Source organism: Scatophagus argus, chromosome 6 (genome assembly GCF_020382885.2).
Source record: "Scatophagus argus isolate fScaArg1 chromosome 6, fScaArg1.pri, whole genome shotgun sequence".
Classification (NCBI taxonomy): domain Eukaryota; kingdom Metazoa; phylum Chordata; class Actinopteri; family Scatophagidae; genus Scatophagus; species Scatophagus argus.
In genome coordinates, this window is record NC_058498.1 from 12,800,956 (window position 1) to 12,828,416 (window position 27,461).

General features: G+C 41.1%; 1 protein-coding gene across 5 annotated transcripts; it reads left to right on the forward strand.

Annotated features, from left to right (window-relative positions):
• Positions 1–15,460: 15,460 nt before the first annotated feature.
• On the forward strand, positions 15,461–27,443 carry LOC124060484 (ceramide synthase 2-like). Of its 5 annotated transcripts, none has more exons than XM_046391514.1 (11): positions 15,461–15,665; positions 16,539–16,757; positions 18,835–18,952; positions 20,532–20,650; positions 21,204–21,261; positions 21,424–21,474; positions 22,878–22,970; positions 23,629–23,757; positions 24,613–24,719; positions 25,093–25,249; positions 25,348–27,443. In XM_046391514.1, the coding sequence occupies exons 2-11, from the start codon at positions 16,594–16,596 to the stop codon at positions 25,546–25,548; spliced, it is 1,197 nt and encodes a 398-aa protein (XP_046247470.1). In that variant the 5' UTR covers positions 15,461–15,665; positions 16,539–16,593; the 3' UTR covers positions 25,549–27,443. The 5 variants fall into 5 exon arrangements, with proteins under 5 accessions (XP_046247470.1, XP_046247471.1, XP_046247468.1 ...); XM_046391515.1 differs by having other exon boundaries at positions 16,593–16,757; XM_046391512.1 differs by lacking the exon at positions 15,461–15,665 and adding an exon at positions 15,677–15,764.
• The last annotated feature ends 18 nt before the right edge of the window (positions 27,444–27,461 follow it).

A 27,461-nucleotide genomic window follows, 5' to 3' on the forward strand; every position in this document is an offset into this window, starting at 1 on the left:
TTCAAAGGAGCATAAAACATTCCCTCTCAGAGGAATCCAAACAACGGCTGGAATTTGCAGACTGAAAATTTACAGCAGAGGCTAAAGCGATTGTTTTTCCTGTGTTTGCTCATGTCACAAGCATTTTGTATTTGACATCCACAAACAGTCTTGTATGTTTTTATAATTAAACCTTTCATTTTTTGTGTCCTTGGTTTTCTTTTATGTTGATGTTTGCTCTTTGGGAGTGCTGTAATGGGTGCAAGGAGCAGGGCGGGGGTGGTGTTCTCCCTGTTTCCTGTTCAAACTTTGGGGGGAGCTGCCTGGGACTTAGATGAGGTGAGGTCATTTCTCGCTCCAACTGTAAAGTTGACTGTAGAAGAGGGGGTGGCAAGGTGGAGTGCTGTAGTTTCCCTGTCCACTTTCATGAACATAGACATTTTGGTTGCTCCTAGTCAGAGATTCCATTTATCAGACAGACAAACCACTATTGTCATTTCAGTGAATAACATGTAAATGTGCTTCACATATCCACTTCCTGGCAGACAAAAATGAGTAGGTTGTCGTCACTCTTCCTCAGTGGAAAAAGGGAAACAAAATTCACCTGCCAGCACATCTGAAGCTCACTAATTAACACATTATGTGTCATTTGTTTATTCTGAAATATAAAAACTGAAATATGAAATACGTGCTGGACCGTTTGTGGGCCGGGACGGGAAATGTCCTGGAATCTTCCCTGGTTGCCAGACAGCTAGCAACTGGAAACCGACAAATGACCTCACCTCATCCAGTGTGAGTGTGGAACAGGCTCATTGTTGTCCCTTTTTGTTGCCCCATTTCAGAAGAAAAACACACATTGCAATTGCAGTTCTCACCAACTTTGGAGCACCAGTGGGTGTTTTCCATTCTGTGACCTTAGGGGGCAGTAATGAGCTCATTTTGGCTAAGAGGAAAGCAAGAGCAAAAAACTAGAACTGGACTCAAATGAGTGGCACAAAAGTGAGATTTATGGTTCATCAGAAGTGTTTTGACCTAAGGCTTGAATATTACATAGTAGAACACTGCAGTAATCTTATTTAATTGGCAGATATGAGTGCGGTGTCTATCTTGTCACTCCACTCTCACAAAATGTCAAGCTGTTCTGTTTAAACCAAAAAAATCTACATCACACTTTGCATATTCTCCTCTACCAAGCAAGCCTATTCAGTAATAGTGTATGTGATATATAATGAACATTTACATTGTGTATATATTTACTGCAAAACTAGCCAATAACCAACTTCAACTCATTTTTTTTCTCATTCCTAATTAAACCCTTCAAACATTTTGTCCAAGCCCAACCTCTGTAGTGAGTTTGAGGCAAGTCCTCCTAAATGACTTAAAGTTAAAAAGGAAAAGGGTGAAAATGATGCCTAATCCTCTTTCTCCCCTGTCATTGACTCTTGGAAGATGGGGGGATGGGGATAGAAAGCCATAAGAAATGATGTCTGGATTTTTGAAACAATCTGTCAAACAGAGTGCAAAAACTTTGATGACTCCTCCTCTTAAAATGTCTTCACTTAAGAGTGTCATAAACTTGTCATCTGCATTCCAGTGAAGCTGTAATTTGCTGGAGTACATGTATACCTGTATGACTGAGATTTACTGTAATCTCATGATTTAAAACTTACAATATAAAAGTAGGGATTTACTTATGGAGAATTCTGTGTTCACAAGGTTTGGAGGCTAATGTTTCTGCTTCAGTATGTTTTCTCTATGTAACCTGTGATGAGGTTTTGGCCTTCATCCTGCATCTTTTATCCTTACATTTGAACATTAGCTTTTCTGTTGTTGCATTAAATATATTTAACCCATGATGAAATGCTGTAATCTACCTTTTAATCCTGTGAACTTTGCCTCAGTGTTATTGATTTACTTTGTTAAGTTCACATTTTCCAGAAAGCCCCTTGACAATCCCCAGAGAACATGGCTCAACTTGCTGCATTCAACTGCAAATGATAATAACTATGTGTAAGAACGACTAGCAATAACAATAATAACTTGATAATAATTATAATAACAGGAAGACAACATTTTCCAGAGTCTCCAGAAAAAGTGAGTAATGCCCCGCAGTCACAACACAGCATGTGGCTGTTTTGCACTGGAGTGCGTTACTGTTAAATATCCCAGTGCAATTTTGGCGCATCATAGTAACATGTAAATTGTTAACAAGAACAACACAGACAGATGTATTCCAGTTGCTCCTAAATTTCATATATAAACTCATCTCACCTGTAACCTGCTGCACCCTCTGACTTTCATTTGTGGTAAATTTGGTTCTTATCTTATTAATTATTAATCCATGCAAATCTTCGGACTTCCAGTGGCAGAAGGACGAAGTAAGTAAAAGTACTCATTAAATGAAATTGCCTTTGACAGAATATTAAAATATGGAGTGCCCAACAGACTGTTAGTTTTGTTGCACCATGAGTTACAACTTCATAGATAGATAGGTAGATATACTTTATTGATCCCAGGCTGGGAAATTGCACCATCATTCTTACATTGCGCAGCTATAATCAGTCACATAACTGAAAACCGCTGTGTTAATGTGCACGACCTTGACAGAGGTTTGTACCACAACAACTGAAAATACTCAATCAAAATAAAATGTCAGTACAATCACATTATTCTTACAATAAGTAAAGGCGAGATTCACCAATATGCTCCACCTGAATTCTGTATCTCACATTACAAACACGTTTTGATTTCTGTCAGTTAAGAAAAAATATCTATCTATATATGTGTGTGTGTGTGTGTGTGTGTGTGCATGTACACGTACCACAAGTGTGTGTTCTTGCATTGTCAGTGTGTGGGTTGGAAAAGCCACAAAAAGCCTTTTATGAGCGTGAAACTCTTGTAAAGCAGGTGTACTTGGGACAAATGGGAGAACAGGACGTCCAGCTAGCAGGCAACCTGCCGTCTGCCCTGTTCTACTGCTGCTGCTGCACTGTGATTATTGGTGGTTTGGACAACAGATGCTAAGATACTTGGAACATACTCTTAACCTACCTGCCTATGAGCATTCCTTCCACCTTTCATCCGTCACTCTAGTTGTTCCTGCCTGTCTCATTCGGTTCGGCTGCAGCTGTTTTCACGGGATCCACAGAGAGAGATGCACACCAAAGTAGAGGAAGAGCAGATCTTTAATGTAAGTGGGTGAGGGGAGAGAGAGAACAAAAACAAGAAGGAGAGAAAGGAGAGAGACTGATATAAATATGTCAGGATTCTACATGCATTATGTGAGTTCTAATAAAACAAATCAGGAAAATGCCTCACTTATCCTCTTTGTGGGAAATTGAACTCGTGCCCCTCTATCAACACAAACAGATCCTGTTGCGACTGTCTCTGACACATTTGTTTAGGGTCGGACCTCTTTTGCTGTAAGACACGCATATGCTCTGAGGCCTATTAAACCTGGGTATCAATGGACCACCCAAGAGTTTTACACAAACTTAAAGGGGGTGGGGCCTTAGTCTAGAAACACAGAACAGGGCATATGTAGTAACAAGACGGAAGATCTAAAGAGATAATGAGTCAATTTTCACGCTCTAAGCTGCTGACATATACAAATGGTCCCATCACATATGTTTGCACGCACACACACATACACAAAGCACAATACAAGGCTGCGTGGTCACTACCATGGCGGTTTCTCTGAAGGTCACTTTGGGTTGAAAGCATCAGGCGGCCAGCTGTGTTTGCTACGATACTATGACCTGTTTCTGTTTCTCCCTCCCTCCCTCACTCATACACACATTATTTTTTAGCTCAAAAATTGATCAGATTTAGTCAGTAGGTCACAGTGTTCTCGTTGCTCTGAAGGACATATGGATTCATTTACAGCCCTGTTTACTCAAATGGCTTGTCAGTTTTCCTTCTACGCCTTATCTATTGTTTTGCTTGCTTGGTCCTTCTATTTTATTCAGATATTAAGATAAAACTTGCAATGTCAAAGTCTACAAAGCTGTTAAAAACCTACTTTCCATTTTAGGAAATTATAGGATTTTAGTTTACAGCTGGATTTCCGCTGGTAAAACCTGACTATTCTGCCAAGTATATTAAAGGTTTTGCACGTGTGCAAGGAGGAACCTCAGATTAGGAGGGTAACGTTACGCTAAAGGAATGCATTATAGCATTTCCTTTTGGCAATAATCAATTTCACATAAACAGCACAAAGGAGGATACAAAAAAAAACCAACAATGATGTCAGATGCCTTTTTTTGTAGAGGTAGATAAACACAACACACACAACACCTGTAGATGCATTTCCTGCCTTGACCTGATTACTCACAGTAATCTGTATTTTTATGTGCATGAGTCTCTTTCACTCACTCACTCAGATCCAGAAGTTGCTAACACCAACCCTCCAACATGTGTTTGCCTGGCACTGACAAGCGCGATCCTGCTCGGCTGGGCTGTGACTACTTGTCACCCCACCGGAGCTCCTACACAGGGCGCTTTGAAGTGTTTAGGGCCCCCCACATAGAGAAATCAGTGTATGGGCAAGACAGGGGCCTGGGGATGGGAAGTTGGTCTTGTCAGGATGAAAGGCGGTGCTCTAGCAGCAGTCCAGCTGTTTGCGCTGACAGACCAACACCAAGAAAAGGATCTAGAAGAATCAATATTTGTTGATTTGTGTGTCTGGTTGAGCCGATGATGACTCAGTGAGCTCTTGAAAGAGATGTGAGCTGAGTTGCCACCTCATCATGATTCTTGCTCATTGAATTTTTGCTTCTCCAGCACTGTGAAAAACACCTCTAAAATGCCAAATATACTTGGCCGTCAATCCCCCACCCAGACTTCCTGTAATGTTGCTTGGAAGTGAAATGAGCTGAGATGTGACTGTGGAGGTGTGTGGTCTCGCTGAGGAAGTGTGTGTAAGCCTCTCTACAACATGGTCTCCTGCATCTGGTACCAGTTGATGGTTGGTGGTTTGAATGTGCTCTGCGTAGTTTGAAAGTCTTTGCTGCATCAGTGTACTGTTTCATTCGATTAGCATAAATTACTCGATTGTGTGCCACCACATAAAAGAAAGACTTCACATGTGGGCTTTACGCAGATATGGTGGATCTGTGTAAAAAAAAAAAAGATGAATGTCGGTGCACATTTGTCAGCAGTAGCCATCCTTTGGATTTTCTAAAAAGGTTTTTCATTTCAGAGAGAAAAGTATGAGAGAGAGTATCGCTGCTCTCATACTCCTTCCACACTTCTTGCATATGATGAACACACACCCAGCATACTCAATAGTATTTGTGTGCCTTTGCGTGTGTGGAGAAGGGTAAAGGTTATGGGTATGTTTGGAAGAAGTTTGTGACTATAGTAATAATAGGATGTCGTTCAAATACATATTAAGAATGAGGTTACATTAGATGAAGTGTGAAATTACATGTTATAACAAATAAACGTGTGTTTGTGTGTGTGTGAGAGAGAGATCACTGTAATCGGAAGACTAGCCTGAGGAATGCAGTCAGCTCTGTCAGCTCCCTCTCCAGCCCGTCCATCTTCATTATGGCCATTCCCACATACTGGTCATGTGATTTACAGCTAAGGGCCCCAACTCTGGTAATATAGGGCAAATTCCTGACCAGGATCAGTCAAGTTTCATACACACAGCAGGGGTCAGGAGCCTAGAAGAGAGGAGGGATGGAGCAAAAGAAGCTGAGAGGAGATCAGGAGATAAGAAACAAAGGAAGGGAAAGAAAATATAAAGAGCTAATGCATCTTTAGATTTGTGGGATAGTGCTGTTAACAGACTATTGCAAGAGATAAGCAAAGACGTTATGGTGAAAGAAAGAGTGAAAACTGAAGAGAGGTTAACCAAATGGGACATAACATGGGAAAAACCACAGAGAATAAAAGTCATTTCCAAGTCCAGGGTTTTCTCTGAGAGGTGTGAGGTTTTACAGTGTTTAAAATCTCCAAAGTCCTGTTGACATAAGACCTCAGCTGTGTCTGCAGGCAACATCAGCGAAACAGACAGATGAGTACCTCTGCTATATACTGTGGAGACGGCAATCAGATTGAAATGTAACATATGCCACTCCTGTATGCAGCCTGGTTTTTATCCTACATGCCTCACAGTACATTTTCACCACAGGAAGCAATGTCAGAGCCAATCCGCTGCTCACATTACAGATTTACAAAACTTTACTGATGTCATCAGTCTTATCCAAAACAGACCGTTAATCGTGCAAACAGACTGACACAATTCTTTAGCATGTGTGCCATCGGGAAAACAATATTTCCGTGGACGCGAAAGCAAAGTGGCAGGTAACGACACATTCCCAGCTGTCGTTGCTGGTGCTAAGATAAGAGTGCTGCTGTGGAGTGATGATTGCTATCATTGTGAGTGGTCAGTGCAGCCGACTGTGAAAATAACTCAGTCATTACCTACTTGAACAAAGAGCTGGAATCGTAACACATGAGATAATGTAAAAGGCGTGGTGCGTCATTGCCTCAAACCACTTTAAAACCAAAAAGGACAAACAAGTCAAAGTTGGTGGATGGAAGAATCAAAGCAGCCGCTGGTCACAAGCAGTAGTCAAAAAGGTGATGAGTCTGTTGTGACAGTAACGACAGCAGATAATAATAATAATGATAGGATGATGATAATATTGATTGTTATTTGCGTGATAATGATAAGGGAAGTTCAGGTGGCAGATTCTGACACAAGTATTTTTCCATTTGCCTCCAAAATATGCTGCTGTGATGATGACAGCACTTCTGTCCTGTGAGAACTTTGTATCTAAAAGAATAAAAACAACAAACTTTCTTAAGCTCAGAAAAATAAGCCTGTTTCCAGCTCACATTTTCCAGATAATTCAAGAGAGGGTTTAAATAGTTAATTTAGCTTAAGAAGTAGAATTTTCTCAGCCCACAAAGAAACATAAACCTTCAGTTTGTCAGAAACTTTCAAATTCATGATCACCAAATTTGTTGATTACGTGGTTTTCACTGAACAGGAATGTTATAAAAAACTGTAATCCGCAAGCTAACCAGCAACTTAAGCTGCCAGAGAAATGTAGTGGTGTGAAAAGTACAGTAGCTGTCTCTGAGATGTAGTGGAGTAGAAGTTCCACAAAATAGCTCTAGTAAAGTACAAACATCTCAAATTTGTACTTAAGTACAGTACTTTAGTAAAAGTACCTCCACTACTGTCTATTATCCCCTTAGACATTTTTTTCCCTCCTGACTGGGACGGCAGTCAGCCAAATATGATGCTGTTGGAGAGACCTTAATGGTGGTATGATAATGATAATCATTACTGAAATGATGATGAAAGATGTGTTGCTGTGAGTAATTCAGTGATGTCACTGGGAGACAATGAGAGGCTGAGGTTAGGGAAAGGCAGCTGTGCGCGTCCTGACCCGTAAAGCAACAGGACGAGACCGAGGGCAGCTGGGATCAAGGAGGAATCAGGAGACAGAGCCGGAGGAACTGTGGAGGACATTATTAAAGGGGGACACTAATGAAATTATGCTGGAGCCTTGCCAACTGCTGAAGGACATAATACAGAATGATTGGGTGTAAAGGTATAAAGGTTGCTAGGAGAGCAGGGGAAGGTTTTTGCAGATGAGGGCACATTTTCATTTTCAAAATTCTGACAAAACAAAATGAATCTCATGTGGGAATCACAGCTAGAAGGAACAATGTGTGACAATGAAACATCAGTGATGGTTTCCATTTGACTTTGGATCCCTGATTTGGGATGGAGTTCTGCTTGTTTCCAAATATTAGTCTGATTGCTCCAAACAATAAGAGCAACACTTGGAAAATATATATTCTTTGTTTATCTCGTTATAAACAAATCCACTGAAACGATCGAAATCAACAATGAACTCATCCTATTTACAAGTATTTCCTGTGTTGCTGTTGGAGAGTTGTTCCAAACATATCAATGAGCTACAACTTTGGGCTGGGTGGTATGTTCCTTCATCACAATGAACATGAGCTCTGTGGGTTATTGAGTGCTGCAGACAGAAAGAAATAAAGAGGCTGAAGAATGCATTGTCGGTTTCGGTGTTTTCATGGGTTTTGCTGACAACAGGAAAATTACAGAATAATATAACTTTCTGTCTACAGCTGTGCACTTCTTATTCCCTTCAGTGGAAGTCTCGAGTCTTTATCATCCCTACGGTCTAATGAAGCCTTTGAAAATGTTAAAATGAAGGTAGATGAAAAATTACACTGAAAGATGATTTAAGGATTTTACAAAGAAAATGTGATGAATAGCTGTATAGACAGGATAGCATTCATTGCTGAGGAATGCAACAAAACAGACCTGTACCTGAGAATACCTGACCTTTAACCTGAGCAAAAGTAGCTGAGCGCCAGCTGGACATAATAGCAGGTCATTAGTGAGGTGTGCTGTTAGCAGGGAAAAGAGACAATGGTTGATAGCAATGATTTAATGCTCAGCTTCACCTGGTTTCTCTTTCCAGACATCTCAGAGCTGCTGAGTTGAAAACACAGCCACAAGTTAACCATGAGAACCTGGTTCCTCTGTTATCTTCTCAGAGTTGTTATCCAGTATCCAGATATAATATAAGTAATATTTGTGTGAGCCCACACAGGTCCTGAGCGGGAGACTTTTACTTTTGCCACAAACACAATTACATAAAATAACAAAATGTTGATAGAATCACAGGAAAGTTTTAGTCCTCTGACTCTGTCCACCTTGTCCTTGTGTGCTCAAACCTCAGCCATCTGTGTTACATGTTTCTTATAAACAATACTAACTATGTGCAAATGTAATATGACTCAGGTTTGTTCCTTTCTGTTGCCATTAGATTTAATATAGTTATGTTTTCAAGAGGCTTCCATTTCATTTCACGTTCTTGTTTGTCCCTTTTTAAAATGTGGTTCCAATTAAATGGAACATTTTGTGTCAGGTTTGTTGTCACGTTTTATTAATAGAAATTGTCTTTTGTTTTGTTTTGCAGACTGAGGTTTGTTTTTCCTCGACCACTCACTTTTCCATTCTATAGTTGATAATTACATCAGCAGTAGGCTTTGCTCTGATTTACTCTGGCTTGAAGAGCACACCTGCACATACAATTGAACTGAACAATTTGACCTTTATAAAGTTTTCTAATTAGATTAAAGTAAATTAAATGGGTTTGTTGCATTTCTGTTTTATTTTCCTCTATTTTTGTTTATAAGAATAATAACCGCAGAAACTGTGTCCCATTAGCATCAAAGTTGGTGCCAGTACTCAGCATTGGTTGGTTCTCTGGGAGGTTATGTCTTACGACCTCAGGGTCTCTTAAATACTTCCAGAGTGAAGCTATGAGAGACTGACCCCCGCCCTGACAGGGCTGACGACATAGCCTCCATCTGACTTGGAGTTTACTTGTTAATTAAAGCTGCAAACAGGTGGGTGACAGAGCCTTTGTAGCTGACTTTATACTTGACAACCAAACTTCCTCACTTGAAGTTTAATGATGTTTACCTCTTCAGGTCCCCTTCAAGGATGGAAATGTACCTTTGACCAAGCACACAAAAACACATCTGTACACAGACGCACAGAAACACACAATGTGAGGAATACCCATGCAGCTTGTTGTTGTGTTAGGTCAAGTGTTCTTGCTCTTTTATTGTTTCCACAGCAGTAATTCATTAACAAAATGCTCCCATTGTTCTACTGGCACGCATAAAGCACCTGAAAATAATAAAGCTTACTTTACAGTTATTAGGCAACCACTAGGAGTGTATTTCTCTTGTTTTGGGGATTTTTTTTTCTGGAAATTAATAAGATTTGCAATAAATAGCAAACAAACATACAAAGCATATAAAATTTGTATTTCTGAGGGGGAAAAAAACTGCTGTGCCTACTTTCGATGCAGTTAGGCAATCCAGTGGTTACAACTTTCCATAATATCTCAATATATGACATTTGATTGGCATTGAGGTGATTAATTGGAGAGAAAAGTAGAAAAAGATGCAGTTTGGCTACACAAGTTTTGATTTTCAGGCTTTTCTATGAGTCACAAATGTTTACTAAAATGGGAACTCTCAAAATGTTTAGAGAGTCTGTGTTTGTGGAACTGCCAACAGTTCATACACATCTAAAATGTGACAATGGCTGCAATGCAACTGGTTTCCCCTTGTGAGCGTCACAGGGATTATCTTCAATGTCATGGCTCTTAGCTAAATTTAGCAATTTAGGTGAACGACTCAGCAGTTTAATGTAGATGTGAAATGGAGAACAGTAGGTTTCAGGGAAAATGGATCAATTTTTTCTGACTTCATGGGGCAGATAAAGTAATCTGCCCAAATGCTAAATGCCACTGTGAGACCAATAATAAGTCCGATGACAAGTTCATGAATTTTCCTCCTGTGTGGCCCTCAATCACATGCTGGTGCTAAATCATCAACTCTTTGAGAACCCCTGCCACATACTGTAGTCACACATCTACAAATCCTGCAATATCTGGCACCCTCTGCTGGAATGAAGTGGTTTCACTTTTTCCTCCAGCAAAGGAATGAGGTCAAATCTTGCCCATGAGGGAGACTTCCAATTACCCCAGGAACACAATTCTTACAGTATGCCTCCAGTTGTTGTGTTAGCCTGGTCTTAGATAGAGTATGGGTTAAGAGGAAGAGGTCCAGCAATGTTGTCTTTAGAGCTTAGAAATGGGAAGCTAACTGGCTTCACTCTGTGGGTCCGAGGGAAAGGTGGCGCCAAAAACAACGGCTAAAAGAATGAGAAACAACAGTGGAGACCTTGAGGAATGCTCAGAGAGAGACATTAGAGGGAGGAACAGAGAGAAATGGAGGAATAGGGTAAACACAGAAAGAGAAAGAAAGAGAACCTGCACGTGAGAGCTTCCACAGAGAGCTGAGAAGAGAGGCCCTGTTGTGTTAGCAGCCACAGGGTGCCGACAAAACACCTGGCTGAGAGAACGAGAAGGGGATGACAGGGAGTGTCAGAGCTCAGAGAGCCCAGGGGGATGGCAGACAAGAATAAGATCAGAGCTTAGACAGAGCTAAACTGTGTGTCTAACACATAAAGTATATGTGTGCAAAAAAAAAAAGAAGAGAGGAATAAAGATAATTAGAAAATCAAATACTGGAACACAGCTAATGAGCATAAGTGTATGTGTGCTTTTGTGTGCACTGTAATCCCCAGTCAGGGTCCCATGGTAAAGCAGTGTATGTGTGTGAGTGTGTTTCGTGGAGGAGCCCACCCCAGCCCCAGCTGAAACGTGACTGTGCTCCAGCCAAGCCCTCAGCAGCTCAGCTCAGCTCAGCCAGGCTCAGAGTGGCCACCACCACCATCACTGCTGCTGCAAAGCACTGGTTTCCTGTGCACATTCCCCACCTCCCCGACTGTGTTATTGTTGGCCCAGACAGAGGGGTACACAACTGAGAACCGGGGATCTTGCAAAGGCATTCATGGTCCCTGATCCTCAAGGCCTGCAGAGACCTGGGAAAGTGGTTGTATGTAGATGCTGGACTTTGTGGGACCTTGTGAGCTTATTGTGTTTTTAGCCACAATAGCAGCATTCCTTTGTGGATGTTAGTCTTATGGTCTAAAGTGCAGACTTTCCTGGTTCCTGGAGGATGAATCCTATCAACAGTGGTGATGAAAGTTGTGAGATAACTGCTGAAATAGTCCAAACACCTACTAAAAGGAAGCGTCAACAACTAATGGATGAATTGCTATGAAATTTGGTTCAGACATTGACACTGATGGGTATCATCAGGATGAATTGTACTTTGTGATCCTCTGAGCTGTCATCAAGTTTCATGATCAGGTCAAAATTTTAATTTGTCCTGTAATTCAGTTTGTGGCCAAATACCCACTAAGCTAATGATCATCCCATCAGCCGCAGCCTATCTTTGCGTTTAGTGCCATTTGACATATGTTAGCATGATATCAAGTTGAATTAAAAGGGCGCATACAGTAACCCTTATATCTACTAAACATTAGCATGTCACCATTGCGATTGTGACCATTTTAGGTGACTGATGTTTGCATTTAGCTGTAATTTAGCTAAAAGTTAACACAAATGATGTAAAGTTGTGGAGATCGTTGACACTCTGTTTGGAGCACAGGGAAATGCAGCAGACATTCGGTGTTTCTCAGCATGTACATAAATACATTACTTACACAAACTAGGACACTTTTGCACATGGTTTTAAGTTGAACAAATCCAAGCATTCTGTATACTGAGCATTAATATTTACAATCTTACCCAATGTGTCTGAGCATCTGTTGTTGTGATTGGCTGTAAAACAGGAAATGAGCTCAGAGGCAGCCACACTTGTTTGGACATCAATGTTCTGCTCATTATACCAGTTATATAGCAGTCATCCAACACACACACATGCAGAAAGAGAGAGAGACAGAGACCTAGTCACACAAGAATTTTCTTTATATTTAACTGGTGGTTTCACTCTCTTTATTACCTGTTTTTCTGCTGACATGTACATGGGTGTTTACTTTCTACCAGCCTAACTGACTATATTGTAACCTGTTATCCAGACACTCACCTCTGCTATTAACAGTGACAGTGGTTTCTGCAAAGTTAAAGCATGTCAATAGTGCAGTATATCAACATCTTGTTGGACCTGTTGCCCATATCTCAAGAATTCAGCAGCGGCAAACAGAACAATCTCTTCATCTATCCATCATAGCTGCCTTATCAGTCACATGTTCTGTCTGCTTCATGAACAAGTCTTGCAAACTAAACATCGCCAAACAACACACAAGTTAGGAGAGATGTATTAAAGATGTTTACATACAGCAATAAATCCCATCACTATCTCCAAACTGTACATCATGATTCAAAGCTTTAAAGTTTTCTACATATACAACTACTGTATGTAATTTCTCCCCCAAGGGAGTTCGCTCTCTGTAAATACTGCTGGAGTATGACTGGTATGAAAGGCAGCATTATGTTAGCACAGCTCTATACTATCAGCTTTCTTAAGGTGATTGATGGTTGCTAAACGCAATGAATGATGGAAAACATGCCCATACTGCATATCATTCTCTTACAGCTTTGGTGTAACTTCCTGAACCCACCCAGCACAGTAAAACATGTTTCCTCTCTAACAATAACTGCAATATAACAACAAACTTTAACATCGCTTGTTGAAATGTGTATGTATCGTAAGCAGTGGGGCACTCAAGCTGGCTGAGGGGCAGGGGCAAAAAAAGAAATCAAAGGGCACCAGCTGTATGCAGCGAGGTGCCGGCATGCAGAAATTTGAGATGGATTTATGGTGAAACCGTTAAAGAAAAGATAAAAGTTAAAATTGTTTTGTTATGTGATTCAGATATTGCAACCAATACATAGCTGTAATTACAACACAGCATGAACTATCGGCCTATTTAACAATGTAGGGCGATGTAGAAGCCACCTTACATGTAGGGGAGCATAGACGGAAATGTATTTTTTTTCCATTTTCATTTCCATTTTTTCATTGTAATGGCACTTTAAAGGTTTTTTCACAGGATAAACCACCTTTTAATCCTGTTTTTTTACTGCCAGAAATGAATCCAAGAGGGCACTTTTGTCATAACTCAAGAATTCATACCTCAGTTTTGACAAAATTTCACACAAATGTCTAATACGAATAACAATGTGATGACATTTTATATCCATAAGGTCAAAGGTCATCTTCACAGTAGCTGTGTTTCTATTTCCAAAGGATTTTTACATGCATTTTTAAGTATGGCATTAGAAAAGGTTGATGGAAAAAGCTTCTCAGATTTGCAAAAATGTTTTAACGCTTGCTTGAGGTGGACAGCGACTCCCTGGCTATTCGCATAACCTGTGAAAACGTGGCTGCTAGTTGAAAGAAGCACATTTTGGGGACATGATGAGGAGACCAAATTATGCCTCTGTCTGATCCATTCAAAAACATCTCAGCTTTTTCAGAGGGAGCACAGCCACATGTAATGTAGCCTATACTGCAAACTTCTGAGGAAACTACACTTTGACTAGTTTATTCACATTGACACATTGACAGGCGGATTGGTGCAGCGACAGCAGTAATGCGGTCGTTGTACCGGCCCGTCGTGGTGAAGAGAGAGCTGAGCCGCAAGGTGAAGCTCTCAATTTACCAGTCAATCTACGTTCCTACCCTCACCTATGGTCATGAACTTTGGGTCATGACCGAAAGAACGAGATCTCGGATACAAGCGGCTGAAATGAGCTTTCTCCGCAGGGTGGCGGGGCGCTCCCTTAGGGATAGGGTGAGGAGCTCTGTCACCCGGGAGGAGCTCGGAGTAGAGCCGCTGCTCCTCCACATCGAAAGGAGCCAGTTGAGGTGGCTCGGGCATTTGTTCCGAATGCCCCCTGGACGCCTTCCTGGGGAGGTGTTCCGGGCATGCCCCACCAGGAGGAGGCCCCGAGGAAGACCCAGGACACGCTGGAGGGACTATGTCACTCAGCTGGCCTGGGAACGCCTTGGGGTCCACCCGGAAGAGCTGGAGGAAGTGTCTGGGGAGAGGGAAGTCTGGGTATCCCTGCTCAAGCTGCTGCCCCCGCGACCCGGTCCCGGATAAAGCGGAAGAAGATGGATGGATGGATGGATGGATAGTTTATTCACTGCAAACCAGTTGATGGAAATGTGACCATACTGCTGCAGGGTTGAGGACGTGTGTGAATCATCCATGTTTAAAAATTTGCAGCTTCTTTGTAGCAACATCGATGTTTGCAGCATCAACGTCCACCACAAGCTCATCGGTTTTGCTGAACCTGAGCTTGATGTGATTGTCTTTGTATTCTGTGACAAAGCTCTCTGCATTATATCAGTTTGGACAGACATGGATGACATGAAGAAATACAACGGCAAGGCAGTAATTCTAGTTTGTGCTTTTCACTGCATCATACTACGAGTCTGGACCATCAATGCACATCTATATTCTGGACAGACATGGACATGAACTAAAACTACTGTTGGTAATTGTACTCCTCCAACATCTTGGTGTACTATAATAAGGAGACGCTTTGAAGAATGACATAAACATATCGGTCTTTTACAAAGAAATCACTGGTGAAAGCGCTGCCTCCTTATTGCACTGTCTTTGCTCATTTCCCTCTGCTCACCTTAGGAAGTAGAACAAGGAAAGTAGGACATAACTCAGACTTCTGTGACTTTCTCCAGAAATTTCCAAGGCTCATTACTAACAGCCAAATATATCTAAAATTAAGTCGATTTTTAAAAGAGAGACAAACTTCTTTATCTGTGGATGCTGAGTTCTTGTAGTTTCAGCAGGCTGGGCACAAATAGGTTATTCACTGAACGTTACAGAACATGTTTTCTTCACAGAAGCTGAAAAAAACCCTTCACGTGGGTCCAAAGCAGATAAACTTTAAATGACCCTGACACAAATGGCTGTAAGCCAAACAGAAACAGAACATTGTGCAACAGATTCTGACACAAACTGATTCCCATCTCGAGGCTTTGACTGCAGCCTGCGTCCCAACTGTTAGGTACTGACAGAGCATTTGCTCATCACGTGCATGGTAACCAATGCGGGTAACAGAAAAGACTGCGAGGTGATGACGGTGATGATGATGATGGCGCGTGCCTGTCTCCGCCCTCGAGAGGAGCAGGTTACGTCAAACACGCTCCTCCATACCCATTTGCTGCTGTAAGCTTCCCATCCTCAGGATTGCGTGCAGGTAACCGAAATGTTGCGTTTGTGTTCTGTTACAGGACAGTAATGAGGCTTTTTTTGCGCTGTTTCTGGCGTGTACTAATAGATAGATGTGAATGAGAAGGTAGGCTGTTTGTTGATGGTGCTGCTCAGCTCCAGGCTGTTCGGCTCGGTGTGAGAGGTGTGCTCCCTCCTCATGAAATTGATTTTAATGATATGCATTTTAGTGTATAACGTGATGTACTTGTGTCTTTAGAAACGCTGTGTTTCTGTCAGCGTCCTGCTGTCATGCGCAGGATTTTTTTTTTTTTGTTCTTGTTCTTTTCTCTTGCCAGCAGGCTTCACGCAGGCTTTAACGTAGGCTGTCATGTTGTACCGCTACAATCAATATGTCAATCAATGTGACGCTGTAGAAGCAGATTTCAAACGCTAATCGATCGCTTGTGAGCATTTGATTTCGTAATCGCAGACAGTGTGTTTATGTGTTGGTGTCTATGTGTGTTTATCAGTGTGTTTGTGGGTGTGTGCGCGTACGTGCGTGCGTGTGTGTGCGTTTATGGAGAGCAGCTAGAAGTCTTGCACAAATCATGGCTGTGTTTTGTTGGGACACATTGAGTAGTATTGTTTCTTCCTGTTGTTGTTTCCTGGCCAAACCAAACATTTTGTGTCGTTTACCAGGACTAAAGTAGTCCTCCTATAGATCAAAACTTCAGACCAAAAGATCAACGAAAGAACCTGTAGAAATCAATAATGAAAATAATGTTCAGTTGCCCTGTGGAGAGTTAAATATAGATTAAGCGTGAAGATCAACGCTGCTTTGTTACGTGTGTGTGTCTTAATGTCTTTGAGGGTCTCAGCTGCAGCTTGGCATATGAATAAGGCATCAATGTTTTAACAGGTCAGGTCTGCTTGGGAGATCACACAGAACACTGTTCTCCTCCTCTCCTCTCAGAATGGAGGCCCTGTTAAATGAGTGGCTGTGGCAGGCGGGGTTCTGGCTTCCTGCTGGCGTCCACTGGCAGGACATGGACGATGGTCACTTTCCTCTACCCAGGGACCTTCTCTACACTTTGCCGCTCGCCGTCGCCTTTATAGCCCTCAGATATGTCTTTGAGAGGTGAGACACACCAACCCGCATCGCAGCTAGACCATGAAATCACAGATGCAATATGTACTTTTTCACTGCTGTCATCAACTATGACATCTGCTGTGCCTGACTCACCGAAGCAATAACCTTTATGGTGGACTTACAAATGGGTTCTTAAATGATGTATAATTAATTTAAATGCATTAAGGAGACAGTTAAGCCTAACGCCAGGTGAAAGTGAATTTATAAACGCATTGTGTGTGTCTGTTTTCCTCTCTCACTCACACTCATGCCAGTTGGCTGTTTTGCTGCCTGTGTAGCTCAGGATAATGGCTCCTTTACCCCTCATTAGTGCTCCCTGTGGATGGAGGGTATAGATGAGACATGCAGAGAAAGGCAGGGATGGTGAGTAGACAGTTTTTAGCTGCTGACTGTGTGAAAGCCTTCCCTGATCCAAGAGGGACCAGGTTCAGCCTTATAAAGAATGATGTGTTGGAGGAAAAGGAGGATGATAGCTTACTGGAGAAACAAACAGCCTCTGCTGTATATACCAACCACGGCTCAGACTGGAAAACTTAAATACAAATCCCCATTAGGGCTTATTATGAGAATCCTGCTGAAGCATCAAGGGACTTCTTAGAACCCGTCAAAACATCTCTGTGGTCGCGACAGACGTGAACTGAATCTTTTCTTGATGTATGAGATTAAAATAAAAAAATCTTGTTTCAGGAACAAGAGATGTATTTTATTCGTCTTTTACAGAACCTAACAGAATTTAAGGCTATATTTACCTTAGAGTACAGTTAATTGATATCAGTATTTAATTAAGCTCCAGACCTTTTTTTTGTAATCAATTCATTATTTAAATACATTTTTAAGCAGAAATGCCAAAGTTCCTGGTTTTTAAATGAAATAAATTGCTGCTTATTTAGTAGCTGCTTATTTCATGTGAGGAAAATATTCATAAATGCATCAGTTGTTTGAAACAGAGTCCCAGCAGGTCAGGAGCACAGGCTTGTTAATTATATAAACTTTCTTCATCTCTCAGTTAATAATTTTGAACGTCTGGTTTGGCTCAGAAGTTTGTTACCATAAACTGATGTTTAACAACAAGGCTGCTGTGAAAGTGAACTTCAGAGTCAACCTGCTCCTACACTTAACTGGTTTTGCTGGTACCCGGAAGCGAAGAGAGTTAAATGTGCAGATGTGTGATGGAAGAGATAGGAGGCTTGTTTTTCTAACGCTTTCCCTCATCAGCTACTGTTACCTGTCCTACAGTGGAAAAACTCATCAGCTTCCTTGACATGCCTTACAGCCCTGTGTATACCTTCTTCAGGTATTTAGTAGCAGAAGTCAGATGTAGTAGCAGAGGAGGGTTCGGTGTGTGTGTGTGTGTGTGTGGGGGGGGGGGGTTAGTGTGACACAGCAAATTATTCAGGAGGAGTTGTCTACATCTAATGAGCTGTCAGTTAACTGGAAGGTGGAAAGGTGTGTCTTCATTTCATTATCCTGCTCCGCAGCTGTTTCCTGTATTGAAGTAGGGGTGTGTGTGTGTGTGTGTGTGTGTGTGTTAGAAGGTCCTGTAACCGGAGACCATGTTTGTCTCTCAGTGTAAAGCTGTCCCCTCGTTCTCTCTGACTCTCTGATCTCTCCCTCTCTCCCCACTTCAGGATGATTATCTGTGAGCTAGAGTTACGCACATGTGATCAGGCGTGTGTTCACAGGCACATGCGCGCGCACACACACACTCCTATCAAAACATCTCTGCAGTGCGTATCTCATTGTCGTTATTCTCCGTCGCTCTGTCTGTCTCCATCTCTCTGTAACACACACACACACACGTGCAGATCAAGTGTCTCCTGATGTCGTATCAGCTAATGACAATGGCAGTGTCACCAAATGTCACAGTACGCCCCTGGGAGCGGCTCTACGGGCTGTCAGAAGCAGCATAATGGGCTATGTTTTTGCCATCACTGTGTACTGGCCTGTGATAGGATCATATTGGGCAGCTGTTGATGAAATATAATCCAGTTTGTTGTGCTATAAAGACAGAAGCTGATATATAAAAAACACATTTTCTTTTCTCTTCTGTTCTCTCTCCTCTCAGGCTTGTCGGTGTCCCATTAAGCAAACATTTAGGTGTGAAGGACCGGATTCGGGTTCGACCCGCTTCCATCCCAAAGCTGGAGGCCTTCTACAAACAGAACAGTCGTCAGCCGTCGCAGGTTCGTATTCCTGTTCTGCTTTCTCATTATTTTGACAGAAAATCTCTCTTGTCTCTAACTGACAGTTTTCTGATCTTGTTTGAGTTCGCCTTACTTTTACATCTTTCAGCTTTCAGTTTTCCTCAGTAAAGTCTCCCAACAGTTGTTCTCATATGTTCATCTCAGTGGGCATCACTCATTCCCCTGTGCTCACAGCGAACAGCTTTAGAAGGAGCAGCCTGCACTTTGTGGGGCTTCTTTGCCCTCAGTGTAACTTCACAGGCTTCATACAGGATGCCTGAACCTTGTTGAGAGGAGGAGCATCAGCAGAGTTAGAGCTGGAAAAAGTGTTTTTCAGGAAACAAATAAAGCATAAGACAAGGCTGTCAATAACCGTTCTTTTTGATAATGACGCAATGTATCTGCTGTTTATTGTTTTATTTATCATGCACAGTGCACTTTATAATTAAAGTTGACTTACATTGCTGTAGGTGTGACAGAGTTAGCTAAGAGACGCTTTTTCATCTATAACCTCCATTAGTATTTGACAGTTTTATTTGAATAAGTTGTCTTCAAAACAAGGAAATGATTTTTTTTTTTTTAAAGGGAAGTCCCCAGAGAAATTTAACTAATGCACGAGTCACTAAATGAAGCTAAATGTGTTACAAGGTAGGCTCTGAGGTGTGGAAAAATGTGTGGGTCAGAAAATGGTTTCTTCCTTTAAACAATTGCGTGTCCTCCTCAGTTATCATTTTTTATTTGTCATTTCCTCTTAATCTGATACTTGAGTAAAACTCTGCATGATAAATGCAGTTACTGTATTGTCACAACTGCTCCTTTGACAGAAAATGTTTTATTTATTTTTTTTCCTCTTAGTCATTGAACAGCTTAAGGCAAGTTGCAGCTAAGTTTTGGTTCACATGGGATGTCTCCGCCCTCATCTTGACTTGGTTTGGCATTGTGACACCAATGTTTCTGTGCAGACAGGCTTTGCTGTGCACCTGTCTGATATGTCAGGACATGACTTAGCTTATTTAATGAAAATGATTTGATTCATGAGCACTGTTCTGTGTTGTGTGTGTGTGTGTGTGTGTGTGTGTGTGTGTGTGTGTGTGTGTGTGTGTGTGTGTACTTCCATTTTGCCTGTGTGCCCTAACTTATTTGCACATCATTTTCATGTGACCTGGACTAGCAGCAGCAACAGCACCAGCCAGATTCCTGTGTTGTTCAGCAGTGAAAACACCAGGCCACAGACACATGACAGAACAGAAAAGTGCAGATGCATTTTCATAACGCAGTCAGGGTTCAAGTCTTATGCTTCAAATTTTATCGTTTAATACAGCACAAGTAGAGTTTCTCCAAGCACAAAGACATTTTCAAAAGCAGTCTTGTTACAGACGCATCAGTGCAGAATAAATGGTTTGATTCCACAGAGTTCTCCATTTTGGCAGCTCAAACGTAACTCGTTTCACAACTTTCGGGGACATCGGCAAGGAGCTTGGTGATATAGCACGTGTGAAACGGCGCATTTAAGTCCAACCCTGTGTGTGTGCTCCCATGCTGCGGGCGTGAATATGTGTTTGTGTCTGTGTGTATTCAGATTGAGGTGTTGAGTTTGGGGAAGCAGTGTGGACTCTCCCAGAGAAAGATCCAGACCTGGTTCAGACACAGAAGGAACCAGGACCGACCCAGCAACACCAAAAAGTTCTGCGAGGCCTCGTGAGTTTTTATTTTCTTAAATGCATCTGTCTGTTTTAAGAAAAAGCATACCAGTCTTCTTGGCCCAAATGGTAAAATGGATGTGCAGCTGAGTGTGCAAACACTCAATCTGAGATGGTGCAGGTTTGCTTGGTTTGGTTACCTGCAGCTGCCTGTTTGTTGCCTGTGTTGTGTTTTCAAGCTGAACAGCAGTGAGTGTACTGATGTCACGTCGTAAAACTTGCTGCTTAGTTTGTAGAGTGCGTTAAGTTTTTTTTATTTATTTTTCCATGGTGGATGTTGTGTAGGCATTTTTTATCGAGGTCTCTCTGATATATTAGCTATTATGTTCTGATGTTTTGATTATATCAAAACAGGATGAGGTCTAACTTTACAGGAAAAAGTAACTACCATATTTGAAGAAATTACATCAGTTGAATTCAACATGTTGGAAAAGTCACGTAAATGCACAGTGATGCTGTGTAACGTGCCCTCCTTTTGTCCTTGGTACGAATTCACCAATTTAATTTATACTTTAGCCTCTAACAAATGGTGTTTATTTTTATCTGTGCAGCTGGCGTTTTGTCTTCTACCTCGTAGCGTTCACTGCAGGGCTCGGCTCTTTAATTAATGTAAGTCTGATAGTCACTTTTTTCTTTTGAAAGACAAGCAGGCCTTCATTACAGATACAGAAGTGCAATGTGTAGGAATAGCACTGCGGTGATGCTGAGTTAATACTCAGGCTAAAGCTTGTATCATGTGAAGACTCTGCTGATGGTTGTTTGATCTTCTAGACGCCATGGTTCTGGGACCACAGACACTGTTGGAGGGGTTATCCCAAACAGGTGAGCAGGAAATGGCGTGATTTGATGTGGACGTTTGAGACAGACAGGATTTTAACAAACAACTTAGCCTCATCACTGTCTTATATTGTAATCAAGAATACACTGACTAGTTATTTAGCTGAAATTCCATCAACAGCTTTCATAATTGAGTGTTCACTTGTTCCAGATTCTCAAATGTGAAGTTTTGCTCTCTCCCTTCATATTATATAGCTGCAAAATTAATATTTTTGCTTCGGGTTGTTCGTTGGACAGAACAAACTGTTTGCAAACCGTAATTTGAACTCGTATTGGGCACGTCTCACTGTTTCCTGAACGCCTATAGACTATAACTTTTTCAATGACAGCTTTATTGGTTGTGAGAATAACTGTTATACTTAGCCCTAATAAGAAAATTCAACCTTGCCTCTTGCACAACTGGGACACACACTAGCACATTTAAAAGAAAAGAGAGTAGAAAAAAACAATGGCTGGGAGGGATCCAACAAAACAAAGTCTTTAGTCTCTGTGGAAGGATTTAGCCACAGAATACTGGGTTTCTAACACATTTTGGTCAGCACACTCCACCCACCCACTAACTTTCATCTGCATTCCTTGACTTCCTTAACAGTTGGCCTGACTGCTTTTGTCTTTTCATTTTTTTACCCTGAGTTTGAAGAGCTAATATTTCTGCAGAGATAACAGTTAGCTGTGCCTGCAGGTCGACATTCTTTCAGAGAATGACAGCCCTTCCTTGTCGGGTTATGGCCTCGCACAGAAAACACCAGAAAAGAAAAAGCAAAACTTTCACTATTTGCAGATTGACTGATTGCAGCTCCTGTGGGCAATACTGCTGCTGACCTTTTTCCCTTTGCTGAGGTCATGTGGCCTCTGACAGAGGGAAAAAAATGTGTTTTTAGGGGTTGAATGCCTCAGTCAACTTCCTACCATTGCACCACAACAGGCTGTGTGTGCCATGTGTTCTACGAGAGGTGTAGTACACGACCACGTTCTCTGAATAAAAACATTTCCTCTTTCTGAAAGCAGGATATGTATTTTTTTTTTGTGTACGAAATGTTCTTTATGGGAATGTGAAGGAGCGCTTACACGACCCTTAAGAGCTTTGGAAGCACTGAACGCTTGCTTGACTTTACCATTAGAATTCACACAGACAGACAGGTTGAAGCTGTAAAAGCTCAGTCGTGTGGAATCCTGGGAAGTTTTAGGACAAAAGGTGCTTTTAAGGGTCCTGTTACTTCCAAAACCCCCATGAAACTTCAGATTTTTCTCAGCACCCACATGCAGGAGGGGCTGAAGTCACTCTGAAATATGTTTTCATGCAGATAAGCAATGATAGAAATGTTTCTGTTGCAGCCACATGCCACTGACTGTAAATTTTGACTTACTGTTTTTCTCTCATTCTCTAGCCGATGGCCGAGCCTCATTACTGGTATTACATCTTGGAAATGGGTTTCTATTTGTCGTTGCTTCTTTGTGTCTCTGTGGACGTCAAGCGAAAAGTGAGTGTGAGCTTCAAAGATCCTTTCACACATGTAGATTTAAAACCCCACAGCGTTTCCTGTTGGTTTTCAGATGGTTTCCTCTGCATTTCCTCTTTCCGCTTTGTGCCTGAGATTAGATCTCTCACAGTGTGAGGGGTTTTTTTGCACAGTGTAGTCCAAATGTTGTTTTTCTCTTGCTAGATTAAGCTTAATACGGATTATGCACTGGATTATCTGCTGTTACATCATAACTATGTGTGTTTCGTGTTTGCTCTCATTTTAAAACTCACTGTTGCAGGATTTGACATCTTTCATCATCATCTTGGAAAGTTCAGTCAAATAAACATCAAGAAGAAATTGAAATTGATTTACCACTACTACTACTTCATTAGGCTTTACTATATTGCAAAGATGCTTTATATACCAAAATAAAAGTATATAATAAATGCAAGCATTTGAGATTCTTGTTGCTTGCAGTTTTCTCTTGGAATTCAGTAAGGAAAAACTGCTGATCAACAATATTTGAGCTTCAAACAGTACAACAGATCACTCAAGACAACATATTAATCTGCCGTTCCAAGATTTGGACACAAGTGATGAATAAGACGGCAACTGAGTGCTGAAATTTTGGTTACGCTGCCATACACTCATACTGTGTGGTCTCTGTGTGTTCCAGGATTTCAAAGAGCAGGTGATTCATCACATTGCCACCTTGTTCCTCATTGGTTTCTCCTACTGTGCCAACTTTGTGAGGGTTGGCACTCTTGTGATGCTGTTGCATGACTCTTCCGACTTCCTTCTGGAGGTAAAACACCGCTCCCAAATCCCATCCCAGAAAAGGGAACGAGGAAATACACAACAAGTTGAATTATCCTAGTGTATTGACGGTTGAAGGAACTTGACCTGCTTGCATGTTTTTAAGCGCCATAAAGCTGCACACAGATCACAGGGACTTGAATACAGCCATTGTGTATTTATTGCAGAAGTTTTCCTGTGTGAACTGAGCTGTGCGCAGGAAAGCAGTATGGTTGATGGTAAAAGTAAAAATACCTTTTGTGGCTATAAAATTATTCCCTGTAAGTGCTTTAGCGAGACAATGGCTTTGTTGTCCTTGACTTACTGATTTTCTTGGGTGTAACGTTTCACTGACAGTATCTGAAAATCAAGACTGTCACTGTCATCTCAGAGATGAGGAAGTATGTAGAGCTAGTCATGTGACCTCAGGCGTGACTGGGTGGTGTCTGGCAAATAATGCAGGTGGTGTGTTCAGCCAGGTGTGTGTGCATGAGTAAAGAAACTTTTTTTTAAAACTGCAAACTTGTTATATTCAAAAAGTACATACTTTTAAAGGATTTTCGTCCTGTGAAAATTTGCTCTGAAATTCAATGTCTGAATTTCTTTTTCTGTGTCAGCTTAAAGGAAGACTGCAGTAATCATTGGAAGCATTGAAGATTGAAGAATCTTATTTTAAATATGAAAATTGAACCAACTGAATGAATGTGCGGTGAATGCAGTGAAGGAACGTATGTTAGAACAAATCAAGTGAAAGTAGTGAAAATATGAGGATTATTATGTAGAGATTAGTCATGGATGCAAGCTGTTTGGTTACTTTTTTCTTTTGTAATTACTGATAACTAAGAGGCACTTTTTCTTCTGAAAGTCTGCAAAGATGTTTCACTATGCTGGTTGGAGGAGGACGTGTGACTCTCTGTTTGTCATCTTCGCTCTGGTCTTCCTCGTGACGAGGCTGGTGGTGTTTCCCAGCAGGTAGGGTCAGAGCAAAATGTCCTAGCGATAACACACTTTCACTCAGATTTTTACACTGCATCATACACTTTTTGAATGCTGTTTTTATATATTTCATGTTTTGTATCCTAATGTTTTGTTCCAACGGCTGAGGCTCTGCTCCATTGTTCTGGAGCACCCAGCTGCGTCCATGTTTTCTTGCATTTCCTCATGCATATTTGCCCTTTTCTCATTCTCCCGCCAACATGACATCACTGTTTTTTAGTTGAAAGCAGCAGGTTTACTTGTCCTTGGCAAAGAGTTGATTTTGCCTGTAGAGAAATGATCTAAACCATTCAAAAGCTGGTGCTGGAGCAATACAAAACTGACTGTCTCACTTTGTTTGTTTCTCCAGAGTACTCCACTCAACTCTGGTTGTTTCTCTAGAATTCTTCAAGCCTTTCAAGGGTTATTATTTCTTCAATTCATTGCTGTTAGTTCTGCAAGCACTGCACATCTTCTGGGCTTATCTCATCCTGCGCATGGTCTACAAGTTCGTGTTCCTGGGCAAGGCGAGTAAAATGCAAATGAAAAAGAAGAGGAATGACGATGAGATCAGTCACGTTGACACCAAAAAGTTGTTTTACTGAATTTATTCTTGGTTTCAAAGGTGGAACGTGATGAACGTAGTGATGAAGAAAGTGAGGTGGAGGATGAGGAGGAGGAGCCTGAGGAAGATGGGGACGAGTGCAGCTGGGAACAAAGAAAGGGTGCAATAAACTCCAAACTGGCATCACTGGCCAACAACTGTGTCCTGAACAACCTGACCAACCAGAGGAATATAAACAGTAGGCTGCCCAAAGCCAGATAGTGGAGCAGCGTCTTTCAACATCTGCTAAACCTCACTGGAAAAAAAAAATTCCTTCCCGCCCATCAGAGATCAACTAATTTTTAACATATGATACATACATATGGCTTGTGTGCATCCAACACGGTCCATTGATGATTTCAGATGAGGGTAAGTCTGCATCCTACTTATTTTGGGGGGGGGGGGGCGAAAAAGCACAGATGATTGTAAATCCGCATACCCAGATTGAAGGGAGGAAGAAATGCCATCATTGCACCCATACCACTGCATACTGTAAAGATATATTTGGCAAAACAAGGAGACAGAGAAACTTCCTTTACAACAAATCACTTATCACATATGTTTTTTGCATATTTGTATTAATGCTGGTTCTTTTCATTCTACTATAAATACGTTGTTTGTAAATACATAAGGATACATGTACCTAGGCTGTGCTTTAATGTATTTATCCTTCCTTTGGTCAACAAGAACATAACTAAATGTTTTTCAGACAAACTCAAACTGTTCTAATATGTGCTGTAATATGTTTTAAACAGTGTAAGCTAAAGGTGAAATTTAATAGCAATCCAATCCTACAGCTTTGTATGTACATACACAATATGGTTGATTGTACATAGACTATTGAATATAGTATTGAATTATATATTGACATTGAATATAGTATATCTGTTGATAAACCACTTTATATATCTATTTTTAAAGAACCATTTAGTACATAAGTAAAGTAGTAAATTCTGTGTTGTTGTAATCTGTGGCACAATACAAAAGGCAGGAGTCCATTCAGGAAGATAAAGTTACATGTTTTTCTGTGATGAGATTTGAATATGTTATTTACAGTATGTCGGAGCTTATGCCTTAGAAAAGATATGGCGCCCCCTGGTGCAGAAAGAGGAGGATGTCCTTGCAGAGAATCCAGAATCCAAAAATATGTACTGTTCCAGGAAATATGGACTTAAACTGTGTGTGTGTGTGTGTGTGTGTGTGTGTGTGTTTCTTTTTCTACTTTGAATATCATTGCGACAGGCAGCATGATTTCTCAACAAGGTTTTTGTTAAGGTTTGCTCCACTGGACTTAAGTTTTGTGCCTTGGCTGCTATTTTTTTTTTTACACTATTCTATGACAAGCACTTGATTTTAGTCTGTCTGTATAAGTAGGATTACCGTTACTGTACAAACACAGGCGCCAGGCTTTACTGTGACTGGCTCGAATATTTTGTTTAAAATGTTGTCGAGGCTGGTAATGCCCAGGCAAGCCATGAGAAGTGTGCACACAGATGGGCATTAGTGAGGTGTGAGATATTTTAGATAGCTCCGTTGTTTACAGCGGTCATATGCTTTTTGAATGAGATGAACTAAAGTCTTACTGTAAAATAAAGAATGGTTTAATGGTTATTGGACAACATGAAAGTTAATGAAATGTTGTGATATGACTAGACCATGCTCTGCTACTTTACTAAGAACCAGAGGTGGATTTTTACATGTATTTAAACACAATACACTCATGTTTATTACCTACAAAAAAGCTGGTATTACATTTTCATAGGGCAGTAAGGGCAAGTTAGTCAGGTAAGCGTTTCCAGTTTCCACAGACTGCATTTAACAAGATTTTATATAAAAACAAGTATGATGGGAACAGAAGCAGGGTTATGTCTGGCTCTGAACAGGAACTTCACAGCACTGAGGCCTGCAGCACAAGGTGTTAAAAGGGCTGGTCATCTGAAAACACCCATGACCCCCAAGACAAAATACTGTTGTTTTTTTATTATTATTAAACATAGATATAAATGAAATGTCATGTTTCCATTAAAATAACTTGTGACTGTTCCCTTTTGAGTGAGCTTTGTTGATTGTGTGGCCACTTGAAAAATTTTAATAAATGACTTACTTTGAATAAATAAGCACTGGTGTCTAATTTC